Source organism: Rhinoderma darwinii, chromosome 10, assembly GCF_050947455.1.
Source record: "Rhinoderma darwinii isolate aRhiDar2 chromosome 10, aRhiDar2.hap1, whole genome shotgun sequence".
NCBI classification, from domain to species: Eukaryota; Metazoa; Chordata; class Amphibia; order Anura; family Rhinodermatidae; genus Rhinoderma; species Rhinoderma darwinii.
In genome coordinates this window covers 93,182,909-93,205,453 of record NC_134696.1, presented here as the reverse complement: position 1 = coordinate 93,205,453, position 22,545 = coordinate 93,182,909, and the positions used below count along the sequence as shown (strand labels likewise).

General features: G+C 42.0%; 1 protein-coding gene across 1 annotated transcript in view; it reads left to right on the top strand.

Moving 5' to 3' along the window:
* The window catches only part of GRIK5 (glutamate ionotropic receptor kainate type subunit 5), a 214,975-nt gene that overhangs the window by 115,975 nt on the left and 76,455 nt on the right, over nt 1–22,545 (top strand). The window contains exons 3-4 of the mRNA XM_075840288.1: nt 2,433–2,597; nt 17,345–17,442. Coding sequence (XP_075696403.1) covers nt 2,433–2,597; nt 17,345–17,442 — 263 coding nt within the window. The remainder of the gene's footprint in view (nt 1–2,432; nt 2,598–17,344; nt 17,443–22,545) is intronic.

The following is a 22,545-nucleotide window of genomic DNA, read 5'->3' as shown; positions in this document are numbered from 1 at the left end:
ATCCAAATAGTAGTGTTTACAGTATACTGTCCCCACTTTAGGGCAAGATAGTACCCACTGGTGCCACCTTGCAATTTTTCTCCACTATGGTGCCCATGAAGAAGTGTAGGTTAAATAGTAGTGCCAGCATCGTAAAATATTAGCAGAGAATTGCAGAACAGGAAGGGTCAGTCTATTATGTATGGTGGATCCTGTGTTATCCATATATAGGTGTTACCTGTCAGTGTAATCCTGCCTGTGATGATAATAAGATGACAGCTGAGAAGTGATCTCTACAGAACAGGAAGGGTCATTCTATTATGAATGGTGGATCCTGTGTTATCTTATATATAGGTGTTACCTGTCATTGTAATCCTGCCTGTGATGATAATGAGATGACTGCTGAGAAGTGATCTCTACAGAACAGGAAGGGTCAGTCTATTATGTATGGTGGATCCTGTGTTATCTGTATATAGGTGTTACCTGTCAGTGTAATCCTGCCTGTGATGATAATGAGATGACTGCTGAGAAGTGATGTCTACAGAACAGGAAGGGTCAGTCTATTATGAATGGTGGATCCTCTGTTGTCTATATATAGGTGTTACCTGTTAGTGTAAGGCTGGATTCACACGAACGTGGCGTCTTTGCGCACGCAAAAATGCAGCGTTTTGCGTGCGCAAAAACCACTTACCAGCTCCGTATGGCAGCAGCATATGATGCGCGGCTGCGTGCTTTTCGCGCAGCCGCCATCATTATGACACCATTTGGATGTTTGTAAACAGAAAAGCACGTGGTGCTTTTCTGTTTTCATTCATCCTTTTGACAGCTAATGCGCGAATCACGCTGTTCGCACAGAAGTTCTTCCGTGCGACATGCGTGGTTTTCACGCACCCATTGAGTTCAATGGGTGCATGATTCACGCAAAACGCCCAAAGAACGGACATGTCGTGACTTTTTTTCAGCGGACTCACGCTGAGTAAAAATCACGAACATGTCTGCACGGCCCCATAGACTAATATAGGTCCGTGCAACGCGCGTGCAAATCACGCGCGTTGCACGGACGTTTTTCCCGTTCGTCTGAATAAAGCCTAATCCTGACTTTGATGGTAATAAGATGACTGCTGAGAAGTGATCTCTACAGAACAGGAAGGGTCAGTCTCTTATGAGGCGCAGTGGCCAGAGCGAAAACTGCACGATTTTAGGATTTTCTTTAAAATATAGATAATGACATAGAATATTAAGGAGAAAATCACCAACAATTCTTAAATATGTTTAACCTAAAAATTTGATTTAAACAATAGGTCATTTTTTGATAACACATTCCCTTTAACAGAAAATTACTTTGTCAACAGTCACTAAATTCTGTAAAGATCCTAGATATGTTGTGTTTTGTAGAGAGTCAAGAATCTAGGACAATATCAATCAATCCTGGACACTGGTTTAGCATAGGGTCGAGTAGTTAAGACTAGCATTAAAGAGGATCCTGGATGACATTTAGGCCACCCTGCTCTTGTTTGTCAGACATTAGACATAATACTCATGTTTACTAGTTCGAACACATGGTTATAACACCCTTCTTTACTAGTACAGATGTAACCACACTCTAGATTACTAGTCATTAGTCACACCTCACTAGTAATAATACACAACACATCCCAGAGTTTACTAGTCATTACTTAGACTACTCCTGTTTGCCAGTGAACAGTTATAACAATCTTATTTTCTACGAGTCATCAGTCTCATCTTTACTAGTCATTAAAGGGCCCCACTGCAGCGACTCCTGCAGGAGAAATGTAGTATTACATGGTAGCCATTTAGATGAATGGCTGTCATGGTCATCCATTGACGTCTCCTGTCTAACAGAGCAGGAGCTGGTTTTACAGTGGCTCATAGAAGGGGATACCGAGCGTGGGACCCCACTCTACGACGACCATATGCCATAGTAGGGCATATGGACAAGGGCTGACTTCTTGAGACAATCTGAAGAATCCCTTTAAATATTTCTAGACTCTTTGGGGAGACTTTTTAAGACATGCATTTTATACGCCAGTTTGAATATACGCCTCTTAATAAATTAGGCGCATCTCTGGTCGTCCATGTGCCAGAGAGTCAAATTTACGTCAGTTCTCAATGTAACAGTTTCTGGTATACATTTATAGTAAAATTGCCAGGCCACGGCCAGTTCTAGTTAGCTCCACCCATTTTTCCAAAACGTGGCAGAAGCAGCGGAAACGGCACCAAAATCACAATTTTCGCTGCAAATTGGGATTTATTTTTTTTGTGCCATTTGTGACTTTTTTTACATTAAAAAAATAGCATAGAAAAGTTTATAAATTGCCCCCCTTGGTTTTCCAGCTTTGTGTAATCCTATTTGTTTTATGTAGGTAGTGGTCTATACTTCCTACTATACTATGTGTTTGCCGATCAATAATTGTGCGTATCTTCCTTTACAGCTGCAATCCTCGACGATCAGACTGTTTGCGGTCGAGGCGAGAGGTTGGCATTGGCTCTTGCTCGTGAACACATTAACAGCCACACACAAGGATCATCCAGTGGTCGTGTAGAGGTGGAGATTTTTGAGCTGCAAAGGGACAGTCAGTACGAGACTACAGATACAAGTGAGTACTTTATATTATCCCTTTAAAGAAGAATAAACGAATAACGATTCCTCCCTTTTTTCCGTAAAGACAGTATTAGGTCTCTAACCTATGGGCCTGGGCCCATATTGTACCTTTGTATGCCTCTGATTTCACATGGATGCATACAGAATCACGGATTTTGTATGGAAAAAATCATGGAATGTTTTATGGGAAGCCATATTATGGAGGTATTCTGCCCTAGAAGTGTTAATTCTAGGGGATAATACTGTATTTCTGTAATATAGTGCCATATGGATGTACACAGGAGTGGTCACTCATCTCTTCTAGAGTCTTAAATGGAATATCTGTCTGATATTGCTGCATAATTAGGCAGATTTGCTATTGGGGTATCTGGGAAAGTTTGGTGACCAGCCCGGTGGAAGCTGTATCAGTGGCCAGATTAACTGTCACCAATCCTTCCCGGAAACAGATATAACGTAGAAATGGATGAAAAATTTGAAACCACTTATCATAAGAGGATGACACAAGTTCTGACATTTTAAGCCCTATTCTTCCCAGAAATGCCCCCAAAATGGCACGTAAATGACTCTTTTTATGTAAATTTGAATAGGCCCTTCCCTTTCCATGGCCCAGGACTGTAAACAGGCAGGGTCAGATTATAGAAAGGGTACATGGTGGATGTGCACATTGGACCTCCACCAAATAGGAGACCTAGAGGTCTTCCGCCAACCACCCTTGCTACCCTGGATGGTTCTTCCATTGTGTTTTCCGACTAGAACGGGAGAAACAGTTGTCCGGTGGGTGCAAGGTAGCTATTTATATGGGTAGTGTATACAAGACTAAGCCCAGAGTTGGATTTCCAATGAAATCTAAGGAGGTCACTGGCTCCGTTGTCTCCGTAACTTCCTCAGACTTTAGTGGTTGCAATAGGGGGTCATGTGGCATCTGGGTTTTAGAGGTGGGATGTGGGCCACCTCTAAATTTTTTGACCGGGGTCCTGACCTGACTTCAATTCAGCTCTGATAGGAGATATGGTAATGTAATTTTTTTTTGTGCCTAAGAACCTATAATAATTCAAAAATTCTGACTGCAGAACTAATATATACAGTGGAACGGATGCATCTATAATTCCCACAAAATAATTTATTTGCTCAAACGTGAAATGGTTCAGTGTAAAGGCAGCACGCATGCGGAATATCAACGCAATCTATAATCAACATTTGCTGTTTATGTTTGTACATGTATAAAATCCTCCGAGATGATGGGATGTATTTCACTGTGAAGTAGTATAAGGGAAAGCAGATGGCGGTCCTGTATGTTTTTGTAGCGCATTAATTCCCCGGAGGCCCCTCCATGGCACTCCAGACCCAGTTAATGAAGATGGCACGCATCCACAGTCTCTTCTAGGGGGCATCCTGGAGTGGCCTTCATGTTCTCCTTTGGGAGTAACTAGACCGGTCACTTTAGCAGATCTTTTCATATAAATGTAAGAGAGATAAAAAGGGCGCCAGGAGCTTCTTTGCAATAAACTGATTTATAGTACAGAGAAACCAGAACTGGGGGACAATTCATTGCAGCTGACAACACGAAGGAATCTAAGTACAGCAACGTTTCATTCACTTCACTTTATTTTTCCGAATCCGTTAAAGGACTCCGCTGAGGACTGTACACAAGAGGAAGGCTCTTTGACACCAACAAAAAAAAAAAAAATGTTGAAGAGAGATACTTGTATGTGTTAAGCTGGCCATAGACATTTACACAAGAATTGTACCTGAGCCATATAAATGTCAGCCAAGTTTTTGACTACTCGTCTGTGAATAATGACCATTCTTGGACTAGCTGGTCTATAAGTGGCGGGGCATTTAATTGGGCATGGACTCTATTCAATAGGCGTTCATTTTTGGGTGGATTTGTTTTTCATAGGCAGACTTTTTTTAATATACGGTAGATTGCAACCCTGACTATTAAAAAAAACAAAACACTAAAATCACTATCTACAGGCAATAGCTCTGGTAACTACATGCCCCATGGTTTCTATCCATGCAACAGAAAGGAAAGTATGGTCAGATAAAATCTAACAGAAGCTATAGTTAAATTGATTATTTCAAATTGTGAGCATGAAACTGGAGAGCTACAGATGCAGGTCTAATGTAAAGGAAAAGGCCCAAGAGAGGCTGCAGACTGTGCAGTAGCAAGCAGCACTTCATGGGCATTGAGCAAAGCTCTGTCCACTGCAGAGAGGAGCAGAAATAACTAGTTGGCATGACACACATTAACTCCTTATAAAGCTGCCTGAAAGAAACCAAGTGACAACAGCAGAATGCACTGTGCTATTCAGAATTGCAGTTGTTACCCAATGCATGGTAACCATCCTAAATGGTAAAACGTTATATTCATAGTATAATTCCAGACATGGGTGCAGCCTCGTCTCCCACCAAAAGTGACAGTAGAAGACACAGCCGACAGAGCGGGCAGTCTGGTCACCTTGACCGCCATTCGATCACAGAAGTCTGTCCTGCAAGGCTCCTTTGGCCTAGGCGACCGAACCGATTACACCCTTGGCTGTGTCTTCAACCATCACTTTTAAGCTTCTGACTGGAGATACGGTAGCACTTGAACCTGGAGGTGACCTTTACCATTGTATTCGGATAAATATTCGATACACTGGTGGATAAACTGGGTGACAACCAGTCTGGCCACCATCACACCTCTCACATGGGTTGCCACCTAAAATCTGTCTAGTAATGCAGTAATACTTTCTCCATGGATGTTCTCTAGATGACTCTAGGGTGACTGAAAGGAAGCAACTCCTATATAAACTGTGATGGAGAAGACCGATTTCGATTTTTGGTAGAAATGCTCTTCAAAGAGATTTGTGGACTACGGAGACATTATCATTTATGTTTACTATCATCTGGGATATTTTCCAGTGCAGCTGTCATCATTTTCAGAACTGTCGCTCGCATCCTCCATTCAGTAATGGTCACATAAGAGTCATTTTGGACGAAGACCTAAAATAGTTACTGTTGGCAGCAAAACAACTGGTCATGACCATCCACCATCCACACTTGTTTAATGACACAATTTCGGTGTTGGGCACTGGTGGTGGTCTTCCCTATCCGAGCCTCCGCCGGTGGTACGTGCTGTGCTGCATAGTGGTGTGATGCACTCCAGTTTATGTTACATCTACAGTGCGTGTAAGGTATTCAGTGTGTGACATTGTCATACAGATATATGTATATATATACATGTTTTGTATAACCAACCGTGACGTGGATTGATGGCTGCTGGTTGATATTGAAAACATCATAAACTCCTCTCTGAATTAAATCTCTGAATAGTCTGTACATCAGATTCGGACTCTAAAACGAGGTTTTTGACACATAGGGTGATGTGCGCATGCGCTTGATTGGCCGCTTACATGCTGTGCCGGAAGTTGTCAGAGTAAGGGCAGAAATGCGGATGAAGGAGAAATCTGCCACTGCACAGAACGCTCCTGACGCGGAAGACACACGTGGGACAGCTTAATGAACGCTTTGCGCCATTGGTCACCAGTATACAGGTTAATTATTTAAACCAAACTCCAGTACACTAACATCACTTCCTGACGAAGGGTGCGAAACGCGCGTCGAGTTGTTCGTCTCCTGAGACCACTCATACCCATCATGCCAGCCACAGGTAATGGATATGAAGCTTTGCTGATCATTTATGTATGTTAGTCATCTATTATTTAATAGACTACATTGAAGGTGGATGCACTAGTGGACTTCTGTCAAGAGGCATATTATATGCTCTCCCTGTGTGCTGTTGCCTTACCTGTTGCACACTATGTATCACTATACACATTAGGCAATGGTGGTTATTTCCTGATGATCTTGGAGTCTGTTTCTTTTTAAGTATGTTTTAATATTTTATGTATATTTATGTGAGTTTTTTGGAGGTTTTTCCATATTTATGGAACGATAAAATTAATATTTTGGACTAAATACATGTCTAAAGATTCTTTCTTGTATCGGATGGTAATATGAGACATTTATAGGTTTTCTTTAAATTTGGCTATGTCTTATGGTTATAATATTGCCCAAGGGGTATTATAGGTTATAACTCTGACTGGAGATACGGTGGCACTTGAACCTGGAGGTGACCTTTACCATTCTATTTGGATAAATATTCGATACAGTGTATTTGTTTTTTGATAAACTGGGTGACAACCAGTCTGGCCACCATCACACCTCTCACATGGGTGCCACCTAAAATCTGTCTAGTAATGCAGTAATACTTTCTCCATGGATGTTCTCTAGATGACTCTAGGGTGACTGAAAGGAAGCAACTCCTATATAAACTGTGATGGAGAAGACCGATTTTGATTTTTGGTAGAAATGCTCTTCAAAGAGATTTGTGGACTACGGAGACTTTATCATTTATGTTTACTATCATCTAGGATCTTTTCCAGTGCAGCTGTCATCATTTTCAGTGCTGTCGCTCGCATCCTCCATTCAGTGATGGTCACATAAGAGTCATTTTGGACGAAGACCTAAAGTAGTTACTGTTGACAGCACAACAACTGGTCATGACCATCCACCATCCACACTTGCTTAATGACCCAATTTTAGAAGTCTGCTTTGATTAGGGAATAGTATAGAGGAACCGCCGCCACAAAAGTAAATGAGCTTTAATTACCCTACAAAAAGTTCTCCATGTTTTTTTTACCTTTCGATGTTATTTGCATAGTTGTAATCTCTTGATATGTATTCTGAACATCTCTAAAATAAAGCAGCAGGAAATGGCTATTGTGCTTTACAATAAAAATAAATCAAGAAAGCTCATTAACAGTAAAAGGGCTGCCTTAACAAGAAAAAAAAAAATCTATAATTAGTTCCAACTTTATAACAAACTTTACAGAGAATGAACTGCACTCATAAAAATGGTTACCTCCTCTTGTCGTATGTTGCCAATAAGTGAAGAGGTGTAGCTTGAAGCTCTTGAGTCCAAAATCTGTACCCACTGTTAAGGTATATTAACACGGTGTGGTCAGATTGTGGGTTTTTTGCCACCATTTTTCCAAAAATGCGGCAAAACTGCAATTTCACTGAACCATATAAATAGACCCTTGTAGTACTGGAGGTCCCTTATGTAATAGAGAAGCATTTGGACCATTTCAGGCCATAGGGCCTGTGCATCTGCAACTTAATCCCTGTAGGTTCACCCCAGAATAAATGGTTTAAGACTGTAACCTCCCCTCATAATGTCTCGGATAATCAGAGGCAAGGGTCTACAGCTGCGGTTGACCCCAACTGCCCAGATCTTGGGATTTCTAATATTAAGAAGTTGAAATCAGACGGGTCATACCAAATTTTGAAGATGCTCATCCGAGTATCTTCATCAGGTCAAATGAATTAGGGAAGATTTCCACATTATATCCTGGTGGGATTCATTTTTTTTTAACTTAATCACCTAGGCAAGATGGGATGAACATTCCAAGTTGGGGGAGAAGGTTAACTAGGATGAGTGAAAGAAGGAAGTCACCAACTCCAATTAACATAATCCAGTCACCAAGGTGTTATTGATTGGTTTTATGAATGTCGATGCAAATTGTTGTTGCTTAACAACCAGAGTTGAGATGTCAAGAAGACCATGCCTACATGCCTACACAACGTGAAGACTAAATAGTTTCAAGCTCTGTAAAGCATTATCTCTACAGGCCAGGACTCTGCAGACTATTTTCACCTTTGAGGATAGCCTATGTTCACTCACTTTTGAGGATAGCCTATCTTCACTCACTTTTAAGGATAGTCTATCTTCACTCACTTTTGATAGGCTATCTTCACTCACCTTTGAGGATAGCCTATCTTCACTCATCTTTGAGGATAACCTATCTTTACTCCCCCTTGAGTATAACCTATCTACACTCATTTTTGAGGATAGAGAGGACACAGGAGACAACTGGTTTACTAGAAAAATGAAAGAGGCCCTTTAGGTCAAACTCAAACGGCTACCACTAAATTAAATGGGGAAAGGTAACATTAATGAACTTTTGTTTAGTAGAGATTAGAGGTGGCTACACTACTCAAAGTGACTACACTTAATAAATAATTCCAATAGGCACCAAAATACCGTTGCAAATATTCTATAAAAACAAAAAGTTACAAAATAAATGAAACATATCTGTAAGTCATTGAGTTTAATAGAAGGTGATGGATTGAGTTTCCGTAAGAGCAATTCACGCCTTCATTCATAAGGCCACAACACCTTTGTGACTCTTTAAATTGATTAGTGTTAGTTGACTCGTTCTTTTTACACCTCCGGTTTAACATTTCTATAAATATAAATTTCATGCCACCTTGGTGACTGGAGTAAGCAAACTGCAGCCCACAAGGGTTCAGCTCTCCGAAGCCATTCATATGTGTGGTAAAATGTCTTCAAGATTTCTAAATAGTTCTGGGGTATGCTGAAGCCCCCCTTAGATTCACACGTTGCGGTATTCACACCTTAGCAAAACCGCACCATACTCGCGGCATAACGCTTGTTACACGGAACACTACCGCAACGTGTGAATCCAGCCTTGCTTTTTGCATGGCTGAAGCTTCCCATTGGGACGTATCCACTACTTTGTAATGTAGAAAGAAAATGTCTGTGTTGCGTTAACATGTTCACAGAGCTGTCATAATGTGTAATGTGTCAGGGCGTGTGATATGGCCTACACACTTAAATAATTAACTCTTTTTCACATGCCTGTTAAATGCACATTATTCTTCTCATATGCCTTATGTTCCTTATGGCAAAGAAGAGTCCAACGTTTCTCCCCATCCCCCTCCTTCCCATGATTTGTCTGGACCTAGGGCCTGTTCCCCATCCCTTGTTTGTTAATGTCGCAGTGCAGCGAGGGGGGGCATATGAGGACAGTTGGGGTCAACCTAAGCTGTAGACTCTGTGGTATATTAACTCACCATATTACATTTCACTCCACCATACCATCGTATTTCATGTACTACATGATCAGGTGACCTAAAGACTATGGAGGTGACCAGTTTGTGACTTAAACCAATATTGAACGTATAATTTCACCAGGAATCAGTGATATTAATACAGAATTATTTTTTTGTTCTATACATGTAAATTATATTACTACTCAATTAATGAATCATGAAAGGCAAGATAATGGAGACTACTTTAATAACCAACACCTACAAAGAGTGTCTCTTTCTCTGGAGCATCCATCCTGTTTCTGTATTGCATGGACAGTTCAATTATTTCAATGGGCTCTGTGTAATGCCTCATTTCACCTGTGGTGGTGCTGCAGAGGAATTGAACACTTGCTCCAAAGTTCCCACAGAGCTTACAGCTGATCGCTGGTGGTCCCAGCAGCAGGACACCCTGTGATCAGCTTATCATAGGGGGACCCTTTTAAAAAAAGGGACTGTCCAAAGCTCTCAGAAATTAGAAAGGCAACCATTGAATATATGCCCTATTTAGGTGTTTGGACATCACGGAGATGGAGGTCCCAGCTAGAGCAACAACTGCTCCCGATCTGGCCGACCTAAGCCTCTCCATGGTACCAGCAGATGACAGCGCCAGGACCTTACTAGCGGTTGTCTGCTTGTTGGGTGTTTTCTTTTACAGTAGGGGGTGTCCTCATACGAGACCTCCTTTCATCTATTTGAATATTTTTGCAATTGTTCATTATTAGTCATTATTAAAGTCCTATTTCTATCTTACATTTGACGTTTATACAATAGGTTATAACAATTTTTAGGGTTTTGCAAGGTGAATTCAAAATCACTTCGTGAAGATCATAACCTGAAATAATAGAATGTGATTTGGATGACTTGAGATCTGCAGGTGTCTTAAAGGGGTTGTCCACTACTGGACAACTGATGACCTATCCAACGGATAGGTCATCAGTACATGATCTGTGGAGGTCCGACACCCGGACCCCGTACCATTAAGCCGCTCCAGCTGCCTCCGACCACCGGACGGCTCCAGCCGCTGAATAGCAACACAGCAGTAGTATTCAAGTGAATAGGACCAGAGCTGCAGTTCGGCTGCGATGTTATGTACAGAGCCAACTGCTTCCACCTCCGTACATCGCATAATGGACCATAACATCCGGTGCCCGGAGGCAGCCGGAGCGGCTAACGGTGCGGGGTCCGGATGTCGGAACCGCACCGATGATATACTGATGACCTATCCGGTGGATAGGCCATCAGTTGTTCAGTAGTGGACAACCCCTTCAATGATTCTCATGTCGAGGCTTCTTCACATGACGATAGACCTGAATTACCGTTTATTTGCAGCTGTTTATTGTTGCCTGTCCTCGCAAGCTTTGCAGGTTGGAGGGGATACAGTGTAAAGTTTAATTTGCTTTGAGTCTCTTATTAAGATCCTCCATTGGTTTCCATAGTGACATCGGTGGTACGGGCTTGGGGCCTGCTTGTTAACAGCTGTGAAATCAGACAGTGTGACACAGTGATTTTATTCCTCATATGGGGATTATGTGTTACGCAGCTCAGCCTGACCAAGCCGGGAGTTAGTCTCTATATTATTTGCTGCAAAGCCTCCCATGGGCAAATACGCTTTATTGCAATGAAAAAGAGAACGATCATCTGTGTATGCGAGGATGACTATCACTGAAGGTCCTGATGAAAAATGCATGATACAGCGCAGCACCATTTTTAACCCTTACTAGGACGGAAAATACAGAAGAGATGTTCTTATTCCAGAAGCCACCATAGATGCAAGACAATCATGTTTTATAGGATAAAATAATTTTAAAGGGGTATTCTAGTGGATTACCAATCTACTGCATAGGCGATAAATGTTCATTGTTGGTTGATCTCTAGAACAGGGTCTCCAGTATCCTGGTCCCCCCTCCATTGTGGTAAAGAGGGGCTTGTATGGCGCATGGTCGAGCATGCGCATAGCCGCTACATATAACTTTTTGGGATCTACAAAGACAGCCGAGTGAAAACACTGGGCTGTTTTCTTAACTCTCATGGACTTCCTTCTATTATCCAAAGTGGAGAGACACATCAAACAGCAGCTCTGTCCCTGGAGGACTCAACGCAGCCATGTATTACATGGTCGTACATTCATTTGAATGAGCTCTATGTAATACCACATTTATCCTGCAGTGGCCGCTGCAGGAGGAACATGTAGTCACCTGTAGCTACCACCAACGATAACAGCTGATCTTTAGATGGGGTCAGATGCCGATCCTGCGCTGATTAGCTGAAGCCAGCAGGTTCTCATTAAGTGAAGGTGGTACAGCCCCTTTTTAACATTATTTATTTAAGACTGGACCATCCCTTGCTGGTCCAAAGACATTAAAGAAAAGTAATACACTGTGTTAGCTTATTACAGGCCCCGAGGGGGCGGGCATGACACAAGTTTCCAAAAAACATTCGAAGATAGAATCCCGGAGTCATGCTCCGCCTCTCATGCCTGGTATTAAGCCCAACAAAGTAGTTCAGCTTTCTCTGGAGTCTTCCTTTAAATAATTTTTTTTTTTTACGTTTTGACTGATTTAGCTGACTTTTGGCGGGATCTTAGCATGAACAATCCTATATGCACTGAAGATGTGGAACTTGGGAAAAGTTAAAAAAAAATTCTGCCGCTCATCGCCTGTGTTTGTGAGCTCGCAGGGTTATTTTGGAGGAGGCCATTGACTGACTGTAAGACTATAAGGCCTCATGCACACGACTCTATCAGTAGAGTAGCTTTAGGGGATGCAGAGGTAGCAGTCGCACCCAGGTGCCTGATGGGGTCCAAAGGCCACTCTGCCACATAGGAAGACACCAGTATTATAACTGCCACATGATAGGTGTGGAGCCCCGTTATAGATTTTGAACTGCACTGGGGCCTAAACGCTTCAAGTTACGCCTCTGGGTTGTATTATGGATCAGTGTTGTACAGATTTTTAACGTTGTACCCATGGAGCGCACAAAGTACCTAAGAATCTGTACAAGCGCACCATACCCCGGCACACGTAATGCCCATGTCTATGTAGTACGGAGTCGTAGGGGTTCTGAGTACCTCGGTACAGGATCTGTGCACACGGCACTGCAGTGGCCACAAGGCTGAATACTGTATGTTGTACGTGTACTAGAGCTATATATACTTTGTAGGAATGGAGCGTAGATCGCAATTTTTCACAACCGTGATAACAAGCTGATGAATGGATTCGGCATTAGAAATGTAAATGGAATATCTTGTCCAATTGATTTTATGATTATCGCTTAACGATTATATAGCATTCTAGTTTGCCGGTGCCGCATAGCTACATATTATGATGAATAGAATTTCAAATTCACATTACTTAAAAGTGCCGAGTCTGTGTATTCCCAGCATGCCACTTGTTACATATTACCAGTAATGATGGCCTCACGTAAGACTCTCCGGGCCGGTGAAAAAAAAACACACGGCCGTCTTATAAATCTCTTCTGTCTTATTGTATTTTCGGGTTATTCTCATATATATATATAATAAGGATCAGCTGTTTCCATTACTAGTTTTCATGCAGAACCCCGGGTGCTGGGTGCCCAGGAGGAGAGAGTGCCAACAAGCCACTCTGCCCTGGCCAGGGTATTTAGATACAGGGCTCAGGCAGTAAACTAAATCTTTGCCCCTGGTGGAGGGAAGCCTAGCCACAACCCTGGGGTGGAGAATAGGGGAATTGTATTGGTCACGGATTTTCAGTGTTCTAATGAACTAAAAGTCCATGATTTCGTATGCAGGCAGTGGGCACATTATTGGGGTAATACTAGTCCTTGTCTTCTTGTCCAATGGGGAATCAATGGGGGCCCTCTGTTGCTCGGGTAGGCCCATCCGACCCTGAATGGGCACAGCTGAGACAAAGTGCACACGAACGCTTAGGGGGTAATTTATCAACCTTTCTACGACCGTTCTCTGGAGTAGAATAGTTTACTGTGTAAATTGTGACTTTCGCTACTTTTGTGGAAAGGGAGCATGGCCTCATGCAAAGGGTTGTTGCCACCGTGGGCCGACAAATTTATTAGAATTTACACAAAGAAACTGGCATAAATGATAGTGTAAATCTACGCCATTTCACTCTATGGAACGTAGAAAGTAGAGGCCCGCGCTGAAACTGAAGGGAGGGGAAGTCTAGTCGGGGGATGGCAAACTAGGGGCCCAGCGCGGGCCTCTACCTTGCTACGTTCCACAGAGTGAAATGGCGTAAATTTCTACTATCATTTATGCCAGTTTCTTTACGTAAACTTTATAAATTTGTCGGGCTAAAGTTGCAACTCTTTCTACAAGGCCCCTTTCCACAAAAGTGGCGAGGGTGGCGCAAAAAGGACGAAATTCGCAATTTGCAAGGCAAACTTTTCTATGCCAGAAAACTATCGTAGAAAGGTTGATTAATTACCCCCTAAGCGTTCATGTGCAATTTGTCTCAGCTGTGCCCATTCAGGGTCGGACGGGCCCAACCGAGTAACAGAGGATCCCTATTGGAAGACAAGGACTAGTATTCCAAACTTCAGGCCAGTCCCTGCCCCAAAGATCTCAGTCGAGAGATGTTGGTTTTATAGAAACTAATCAAAAAATACTGAATACAGTCGGGCACCCAATCCCCCCAAAACGGCAGCAAAGGAAATTTTCTAAATTTCTATAATTTCTTTTCTCCTGTTTTGTTCTATCATAAAGATGGGAAAAAAATATTATTTATTATATTTATTATTCTACTAAATAACAAACACTAATATAAAATATCTCAATTGGACTGAAATCATTCTTTAATCCCAAATTCTGGAGAATGAAAGCGATTCATCTTGTGATAAACTCCACGCGTTTTGGTTCCTGCTGGTCCTCATGTATTATAGATGACAGTCTTTTTATTACCACATTCCCCATATAACAGAATTTACACAACACTCTTCATTGTGCATTACCTTATTCTAGGACTCGCTCCCCTGACGGTTTGTTTTTCTTTAGACTGCGAGAGGGAATTGGATGATATATAAAATTGTATAAAAAACCAATACAAAGATCCGTATAGTGATTTATACCAGGGCCTTCAACAATTACAAGGGGGTACTCTCTGCATATAGCGTCAAGAAGGTTTCACCATTGATTTTCCAATTGAAGTCTTGATGGGTTTAACTAGTTTTAGAAAGGGTTTGCATACCCCTCCTCCCAAATCTGCAATTAAGAATCATTACAAAATCCCCTATGTGTTAGATGGAGAGAGGGGGTATCATGGCTGTGCCCATGCAGAATGCTACTTTCAAAAGACCTAATTCAAAGTGCTTTGAATGGCTTTTTGGAAAACTTTCAGTCTGATATGTTTAACTATATAGTAAAGGACAAAAATGTGATGATCAGTAATATTATTAGGTGGGGGAGGGGACAATAAATTCTGAAGCCCCTGCCTTGGGCGTTAAGGGAGCTTGTGCCGTCTGTGATCAACCCTAATCCTGTAAACATGTACCTTCAGCTCCGATCATCTTTCAGGCAAATAAAGGATTGGACAGGATGAAATCCAACCTGTGGGATCCTTGTCTCCTTCAGACATTTTTCGACATTTCCTAATCAGTGGATCTTCATTAACTAGTTTTCACTTATCTTCCACTTGTTTTTTTTACTTTGTGCTGTTAATTAAAAAAATATTTTTGATAACTGGAAACCAACAACAACCTGCTGCTGACAGATCTTTTATTCGTATTACTTGTCTATACTAAGTACTTTGAGTGCATGAGGGTGAATTGTTGATAATAGGCTCTTTAGTGTAATTTGATAAATATCACTACAGCTGAGCTTCTTATAGGAGTTGTCCCAACTGGACAAACCCTATTCATATGCCCTAATAGGTCATATGGACATCATAAAGTGGTGTGGTCTCTCAGTTGGGCCCCCCTCTATCTGACCAACATGGCACAACCATGTATTACATGGTAAATTACCCATGCAGTGGTCACCCACACCTTCCAACTGGACAACCCTTTCTCCTAGGCAAACTGTCTCAACAATCAGCCCATTGCAGCAGGTCCAGCTGCTGGACCAGGGGTCTCCAAGACGGCACGTTTTAGAGCAGGGATAGTCCAATTGGAACAACCCCTTCAACACATGACTTCTCTACGCAATTATTATGCATTCATATGTTAATCAATCTATGTAAATATTAATGTGTTAATGAGCTAATAGGTCATACTAAGATCTGTCAGTGTCCACTAACCAACTTCTTGATGGTTTCCACATATCTATTTTTATCAAAATAAATTAATAATAACTAAAAATATGAGAAACAGTAAGAAAGATATGTTAAAAATGGTCAATTTCATATTGCTGACTGTATCATAGTTACATAGGTTGAAAAAGACACCGGTCCATCAAGTTCAACCTTTATCAATAAATTACCCGTCGTTCATTGCTTGATTAATTATAACTCTCAATGCAATTCGTCAGTAAATAAGCATCTAGCCTTTATTTAAATGCTGACTTAGTATCTGCCATCACTACCTCTTGGGGTCGGGCATTCCACTCTAACTGTAAAGAACCCTTTCTTATATTGATGTCTTTCTTCCACACGCAATGGATGTCCCCTGGTCCTTTGTAGAGTCCTTGGAAGGAACAGATTATGTGCTAGTTCTCTGTATTGATCACACATATACTTATACATGTTAATAAGATCACTTCTAAGACGTCTTTTTTCCAAGCTGAACAAGCCCAATTTTTCTAGCCTTTCATTGTAAGCGACACCTCCCATCCCATTTAATAATCTAGTCACCCACCTTTGAACTCTCTCCAGTTCTTCCATATCCTTTTCACAATTTGAAGCCCAAAACTGAACTCCATATTCAAGCTGTGACCTTATAATTATTTATACAGGGGTAATATTACATTTGAATCACAGGTTTTTATCTCTCTTTTTATACACCTTAAAATCCTATTTGCTTTTGCAGCTGCTGCCTGACATTGAGTGCTGCTTACCATTAATATTAGTATTGTCGATGTTAATAAATCGAGCTACAAAAGAAGCCTTATTTGTAGAAGCTATGCCCATGAACAATCTGCAATATGAAAGAAAAGAGGGTAGAGGTGCGACTTTACTTGTAAGGTCGCGATTAGCGCTTTAACAGTGAAATTATAGTGAAATCAGGGATCGGTATCTAGAATATTTCTGTTTGGCCTTACGAAACCCTTTATAAAATGCTGCGGTGACAGATTTTATGTGTGGGGCCGGGAGCAAGTTTTTTCTACTTTTTTTTTTTTTTATACCATTAGCATTTTCCTTTCATAAATGACCAAATAAATGTCCGTCACTGTGTAAATTAAGCCCTAATGAGTGTGTTCTGTCCTGAGCGGTGTTTGCTGAATGTCTGTGTTCCTGAAGGGTTGCATAAGACGTTGTAGATGGGTGAACCGAGGATAGAATGAATGGGACACAATTATCAAATATGACCCGGACCCCGGTGTTTAATCAGAAGGAGCGAGCTTTATATTGTAAACCAAAGGCTGCTAGAAATAAACGTTCAATAACCTACCAAGAAAAGGACGAAAAAACCAGCGAAAATTAATGAGGTGAATAAAATCGACAGACAGACGTTATCTCCTGACTGAGACCTCTCCCCGCCGCAGTCTATATGGACATGCGCTGACGGAATCATCGACGTTTAGTCAGACGTGTATTGATTTTTATCTGCCACCTCATCAAAATGGGGGATAATGGTAAAGGGAAGGAGACGAGGCAAATGTCACCGTGATTTGGCCTTAATTTTGCTTATTTTATGTTTTGTTTTTTTCTACAGTGTGTCAAATTTTACCTAAAGGGGTGGTCTCTGTTCTGGGACCCTCAACCAGCCCGGCCTCTGCATCTACGGTCAGCCATATCTGTGGAGAAAAGGAGGTAAGGACGTTACTACAATTTGTATCTGCCTATATAGTATATGTGGTGTAACTATAGGCAGCGACGTACATGGAAGACAGAGGGCCCCATAGCAAAGATTAAAATGGGCCCCCATTATGATATCTGATTTTTCGCCCTTCATTCCCTTTTCCATCACCCTTGGGCCAACCCTTTTGCACTGGGGTCAAGGACATCTATGGTCCTGGTATGTAGTGAATATGAAATATGCATCAAGTAAATGTACCATTGACCTGTCTGTATGAACAGCACATAATGATGTTAGAACCTGACGATTATATGGAGATGAGCGGCGCTACAGAGACACTGCTGATCTCTTACTGCACATGAGGTCTGATATAGATCGCTTTTGTAGGATTTTTTTCTATTCTCGTGCCAACTACTGATTGAATGACATGTTGAGCTCTTTTTTAAAAGAGGTTCTTCAGCTGCTGTAGAACATTATAATACACACCTCAGCTGCTGCAGAACATCATAACACACACCTGAGATGATGCAGAACATCATAATATACACCTCAGCTGCTGCAGAACCTCATAATACACACCTCACCTGCTTCAGAAAATTATAACACACACCTCAGATGCTGCAGAACCTTGTAATGCACATCTCAGCTGCTGCAGAACATCATAATATACACCTCACCTGCTTCAGAAAATTATAACACACACCTCAGATGCTGCAGAACCTTGTAATGCACATCTCAGCTGCTGCAGAACATCATAATATACATCCCAGCTGCTGCAGAACCTCATAATACACACCTCAGCTGCTGCAGACCCTTATAATACACATCTCAGCTGCTGCAAAACATCATAATAAACACATCTGCTGCTGCAGAACATCATAATATACACCCCAGCTGCTGCAGAACCTCATAATACACACTACAGCTGCTGCAGAACATCATAATACACACCTCAGCTGCTGCAGAACATCATAATACACATCTCAGCTGCTGCAGAATATTATAATACACACCTTTGCTGCTGCAGAACCTTATAATACACATCTCAGCTGCTGTAGAACATCATAATACACACCTCAGCTGCTGCAGAACATCATAATACACAACTCAGATTCTGTAGAAAATCATAATATGCATCTCAGCTGCTGCAGAACATCATAATACAAACCTCAGATGCTGCAGAACATCATGATACACACCTCAGCTGCTGCAGAACATCATGATACACACTACAGATGCTGCAGAACATCATAATACACACCTCTGCTGCTGCAGAACATCATAATACACACCTCAGATGCTGCAGACATTCTTTATTTCAAGAATGAGGGTGTTTTATATCATTCAATAGTTGGAGGGCAGGCAGCTCTCCTTTTCTCTTTGAAAAGAGGTTCTGCAGCAGCAGAGGTGTGTATTATAAGGAATAATGAGCCCCTACTATAATTTATAAGAATATTTAAAGTCACTGAAGATTTCCATGACCTGTATAAATCTTTTCATCCTGTTTATATATTGTCACGTGGCACTCAATAATGTATAGTTATGGGGGCACTCAATAATGTATAGTTATGGGGGCATTAACCCATATATTATGTTATCTGTGCTACATTTACCACCAAACTGGCCACAGGCCTAATTAATTTTTTTACTCGTTTCATGATATTAGATATCACTGCCATTAGGGCATACCGCTGCCATGAAGGGGGTACTTGTCTGCAGCAATGTTTAGGTCGGTGGTACGTGTCACATCCACATGAATGTCAGAACACAAGGTTTCCCAGCAGAACATTATCCGGACCCTCACACTGTCTCCGCCGACTTGTCTTCTTCCCATAATGCATCCTGGTGCCATCTCTTACCCGGGTAAGCGACACATACGCACCCGACCATCCACATCATGTAAAAGAAAACATGATTGTAACCAGAGCAGTCCGCCTTCCTCCATTGCTCCATGCTCCAGTTCGGATGCTCACCTGCCCGCTGTAGGCCCTTTAGGCAGTGTTCATGGGTCGGCATGGTCACTCTGACCGGTCTGTGGCTACACAGAAATCTGCGATGCTCTGAGTGATCTGACACTTCTGTGGGATCGGACCAGACGGGCTAACTTTCGCTCCCCACACACATCAATGAACCTTGGGCGCCCATGACCCTGTAACCGGTTTACCGGTTGTCCTTTCTTGCACCACTTTTAGTGGGTACTGACCACTACATACCGAGAACACCCCACATGACCGGCCGTTTTGGAGATGCTTTGACCCCCTCGTTCCCAGTCGAACTGACTGGTCACGTGCTGCCAACCCCCCCCCCCCTGTCAGGCGCCATTGTAAGTATCTTATCAATGTAATTCATTTCACTCATCAGTGGCCTTAATGATGTGGCTGAACAGACTTCCTTCTCTTTTTGGTGGTGTGAATATTAGTAGTTTATAGTAATTCTATCCTTGCTCTAGTGAGAATTGGCTTTCTATGCATTGACTTACTGGTGGTTAGATTGTGATGGGCTTGTGTTCATACACAGCAGCCAATCTGAACAAGCAGAGCTTCAGCTAGAAAAATAGCTCCCTGAGCCTGTTACCGTATGTTCACACGCACTGTTTTCAGACGTAATTCGGGCGGGTTACGCCTCGAATTACGCCTGAAAAAACGCCTCCATTACGCCTACAAACATCTACCCATTGCTTGCAATGGGATTTACGGTGTTCTGTTCCCACGAGGCTTAATACTGTCAAAATACGGCGCGTAAAAAGACGCCCGCGAAAAAGAAGTGCATGTCACTTCTTGAGACGTTCTTGGAGCCGGTTTTCATTGACTCCATTGAAAAACAGCTCCAAAAACGGACGTAAAGTACGCCGCGAAAAATGCGAGTTGCTCCGTATTTTCAGACGTTTTTGGTCAATGCGTGTGAACATAGCCTTAGGAGACATAAGGTGGATTCATCTGATATTCAGGGCTGGTTTTATCCAAAAATGGGGTCCCAGACAAAAATAATTGAACGCCCTTCTACATAATTCAAGTCTGTGCAAATCAGAAGACAGAGGAAACTGTGCAGATATGATTTCACAGCTCCATAGTTCTCGGTATTATCGGGCAGGGCGCTCCGTGTAAATGAATGTTCTGCCTGCTAACTAGGAATGGCAGTGGCGTGGAATATTTTTCTTCTCTACTCTCAGCTACTGAGGTTGCCGTCATTAGAGGTCACCCACTAAGTCGGTGCCCTGGGCAATTGCCCAGTTTGCCACCCCTTAGAACCAGCCCTGCTCCTATTGCAGACTAAACCGGAGTAAGTGATCAAAGTTTTACTCTAAGGCCCCATGCACACTAGAGTAGAATTCGTCCGTAATTGCGGGCCGTAATCACGGTGGGCAATTAGGGACCCATTCATTTCTATTGGCCACGTACTCCTTCCTTTATATTTACGGGAAGGTGTCCGGGCCGAAGAAAGCCACTGCAAAACATAGGACATGTCCTATCTTTTGCTTTTTACGGACCCGTAAAATGCGGGTGGCAGTCCGCAGCCAGCCGTGCCCGCAATCACGGGTAGAGATTATGGGCATGGCCGTGTGCATGAGACCCTAGGCCCCATGCACAGGACCGCGCCCGTAATCACGGTCCGTGATTACGGGCACAGCCGGCCGCGGACAGTCACCCGCATTTGCGGACCTTGCTCCCATTATAAAGTATGGGAGCACAGTCCGTAAAATAAAAAAAGATAGGACATGTCCTATTTGTCACGGAAGGCGTTTACGGCCCGGACACCTTCCCGTAAATATACAAGAAGGTGTTCGTTGGCCACAGAAATAAATGTATCCGTAATTACAGAGGAAATCTACGGTCGTGTGCATGGGGCCTTCGTTAGCATCCATCAAAGGGGTTGTATGAAATTATAAAGGAGGGTCAGGTTTTCTCCAGAAACAGCGCCACTCTTGTCCTTCAGGCTGTGTCTGGTATTGTAGCTCTACTCCAGCGGTATCATTTGAAACTCCTGGGCCCCAATAAAAAAATCTGTAACAGGGTCCCTGGATTACTATGTGCCATTTTAATAAAACTGGTGTCTCCTTATGTGGCAGAGGGGCATTTGGTGCTACCACCCCCCCCCCTATAGCTAGGCCCCGTTTACTGAATAGGGTTAGAAAATAATTTTGACGAAAAAAACAAATATGTAGAACGTAAGTTCAGAAGGGGAAACTAGTGACGGGACAAGGTGACATCTCTACACATCACAGAATCTGAATTTGCTGGGGAGGAGTTTGATTTACTAATGTTTTCTGTAAAATTCCAGCAAATTTCGTGCACTTTGGCCGTAAATATTGAAACACCTAAAAGCCATAATTTTACCCTGAGAGATGATGTTGTCGGCGCTCTGTGGTCCGGCACACGACATTTGATAGATGTCATTATAGCAATAAGCGGCGCTATTAGATATATCTATTTGAGCACCTGATGGACGGTGAGTTCTCGTTCACTGACCTTGTCGCAGTCGCCTTTACAGACTGATTTTTTTTTTCTAACGTTCTTGTCTATGATTGCATTGCATTTAAAAATTGATGTTCGGATGCTTACCACACAGTGCAGATGTAGCAGAGTTAATCTGTCACATTTAGCAGAGCTGAGTTTGTCATTTGCCATGTTATCATGAATGTTATATGTACTTTTACATAGGACCCGATACTACAATTACACCTATGGCATAAATAAATTCATCTTCCTATGGGGCAGCAATAAGAACTATTAATGTTTATCATATTCCTCGGCTTCTGTGAGAAAAATTTCTCGGTCCATATCCCCATGACAAGACTCCTGTGCTTTTGCAGCTCAGTTTTATCATAGACATCCAATCGGATCCATTCTTGGTATTCTTAACTTGTGGTAGAAATGTAAAGGCTTGTTTTTTTTTCTGATTTTTTGCTATGAGGTTATTATCTCTATAAAAACACCTAACTACCAGAGCACAGGGACAGGCAGTGTTGGCATGGGGTCACAGTCGGATAAGCGCTTCTCACAGGAACCCTATTGAAATTTTAAGCTCTGAAAACTTGACACAAGATAAAAATAAATATCATAAAATATATATTTAATAAATAATAATAGTAATAAAATCGATAGATAATAATATTGAAA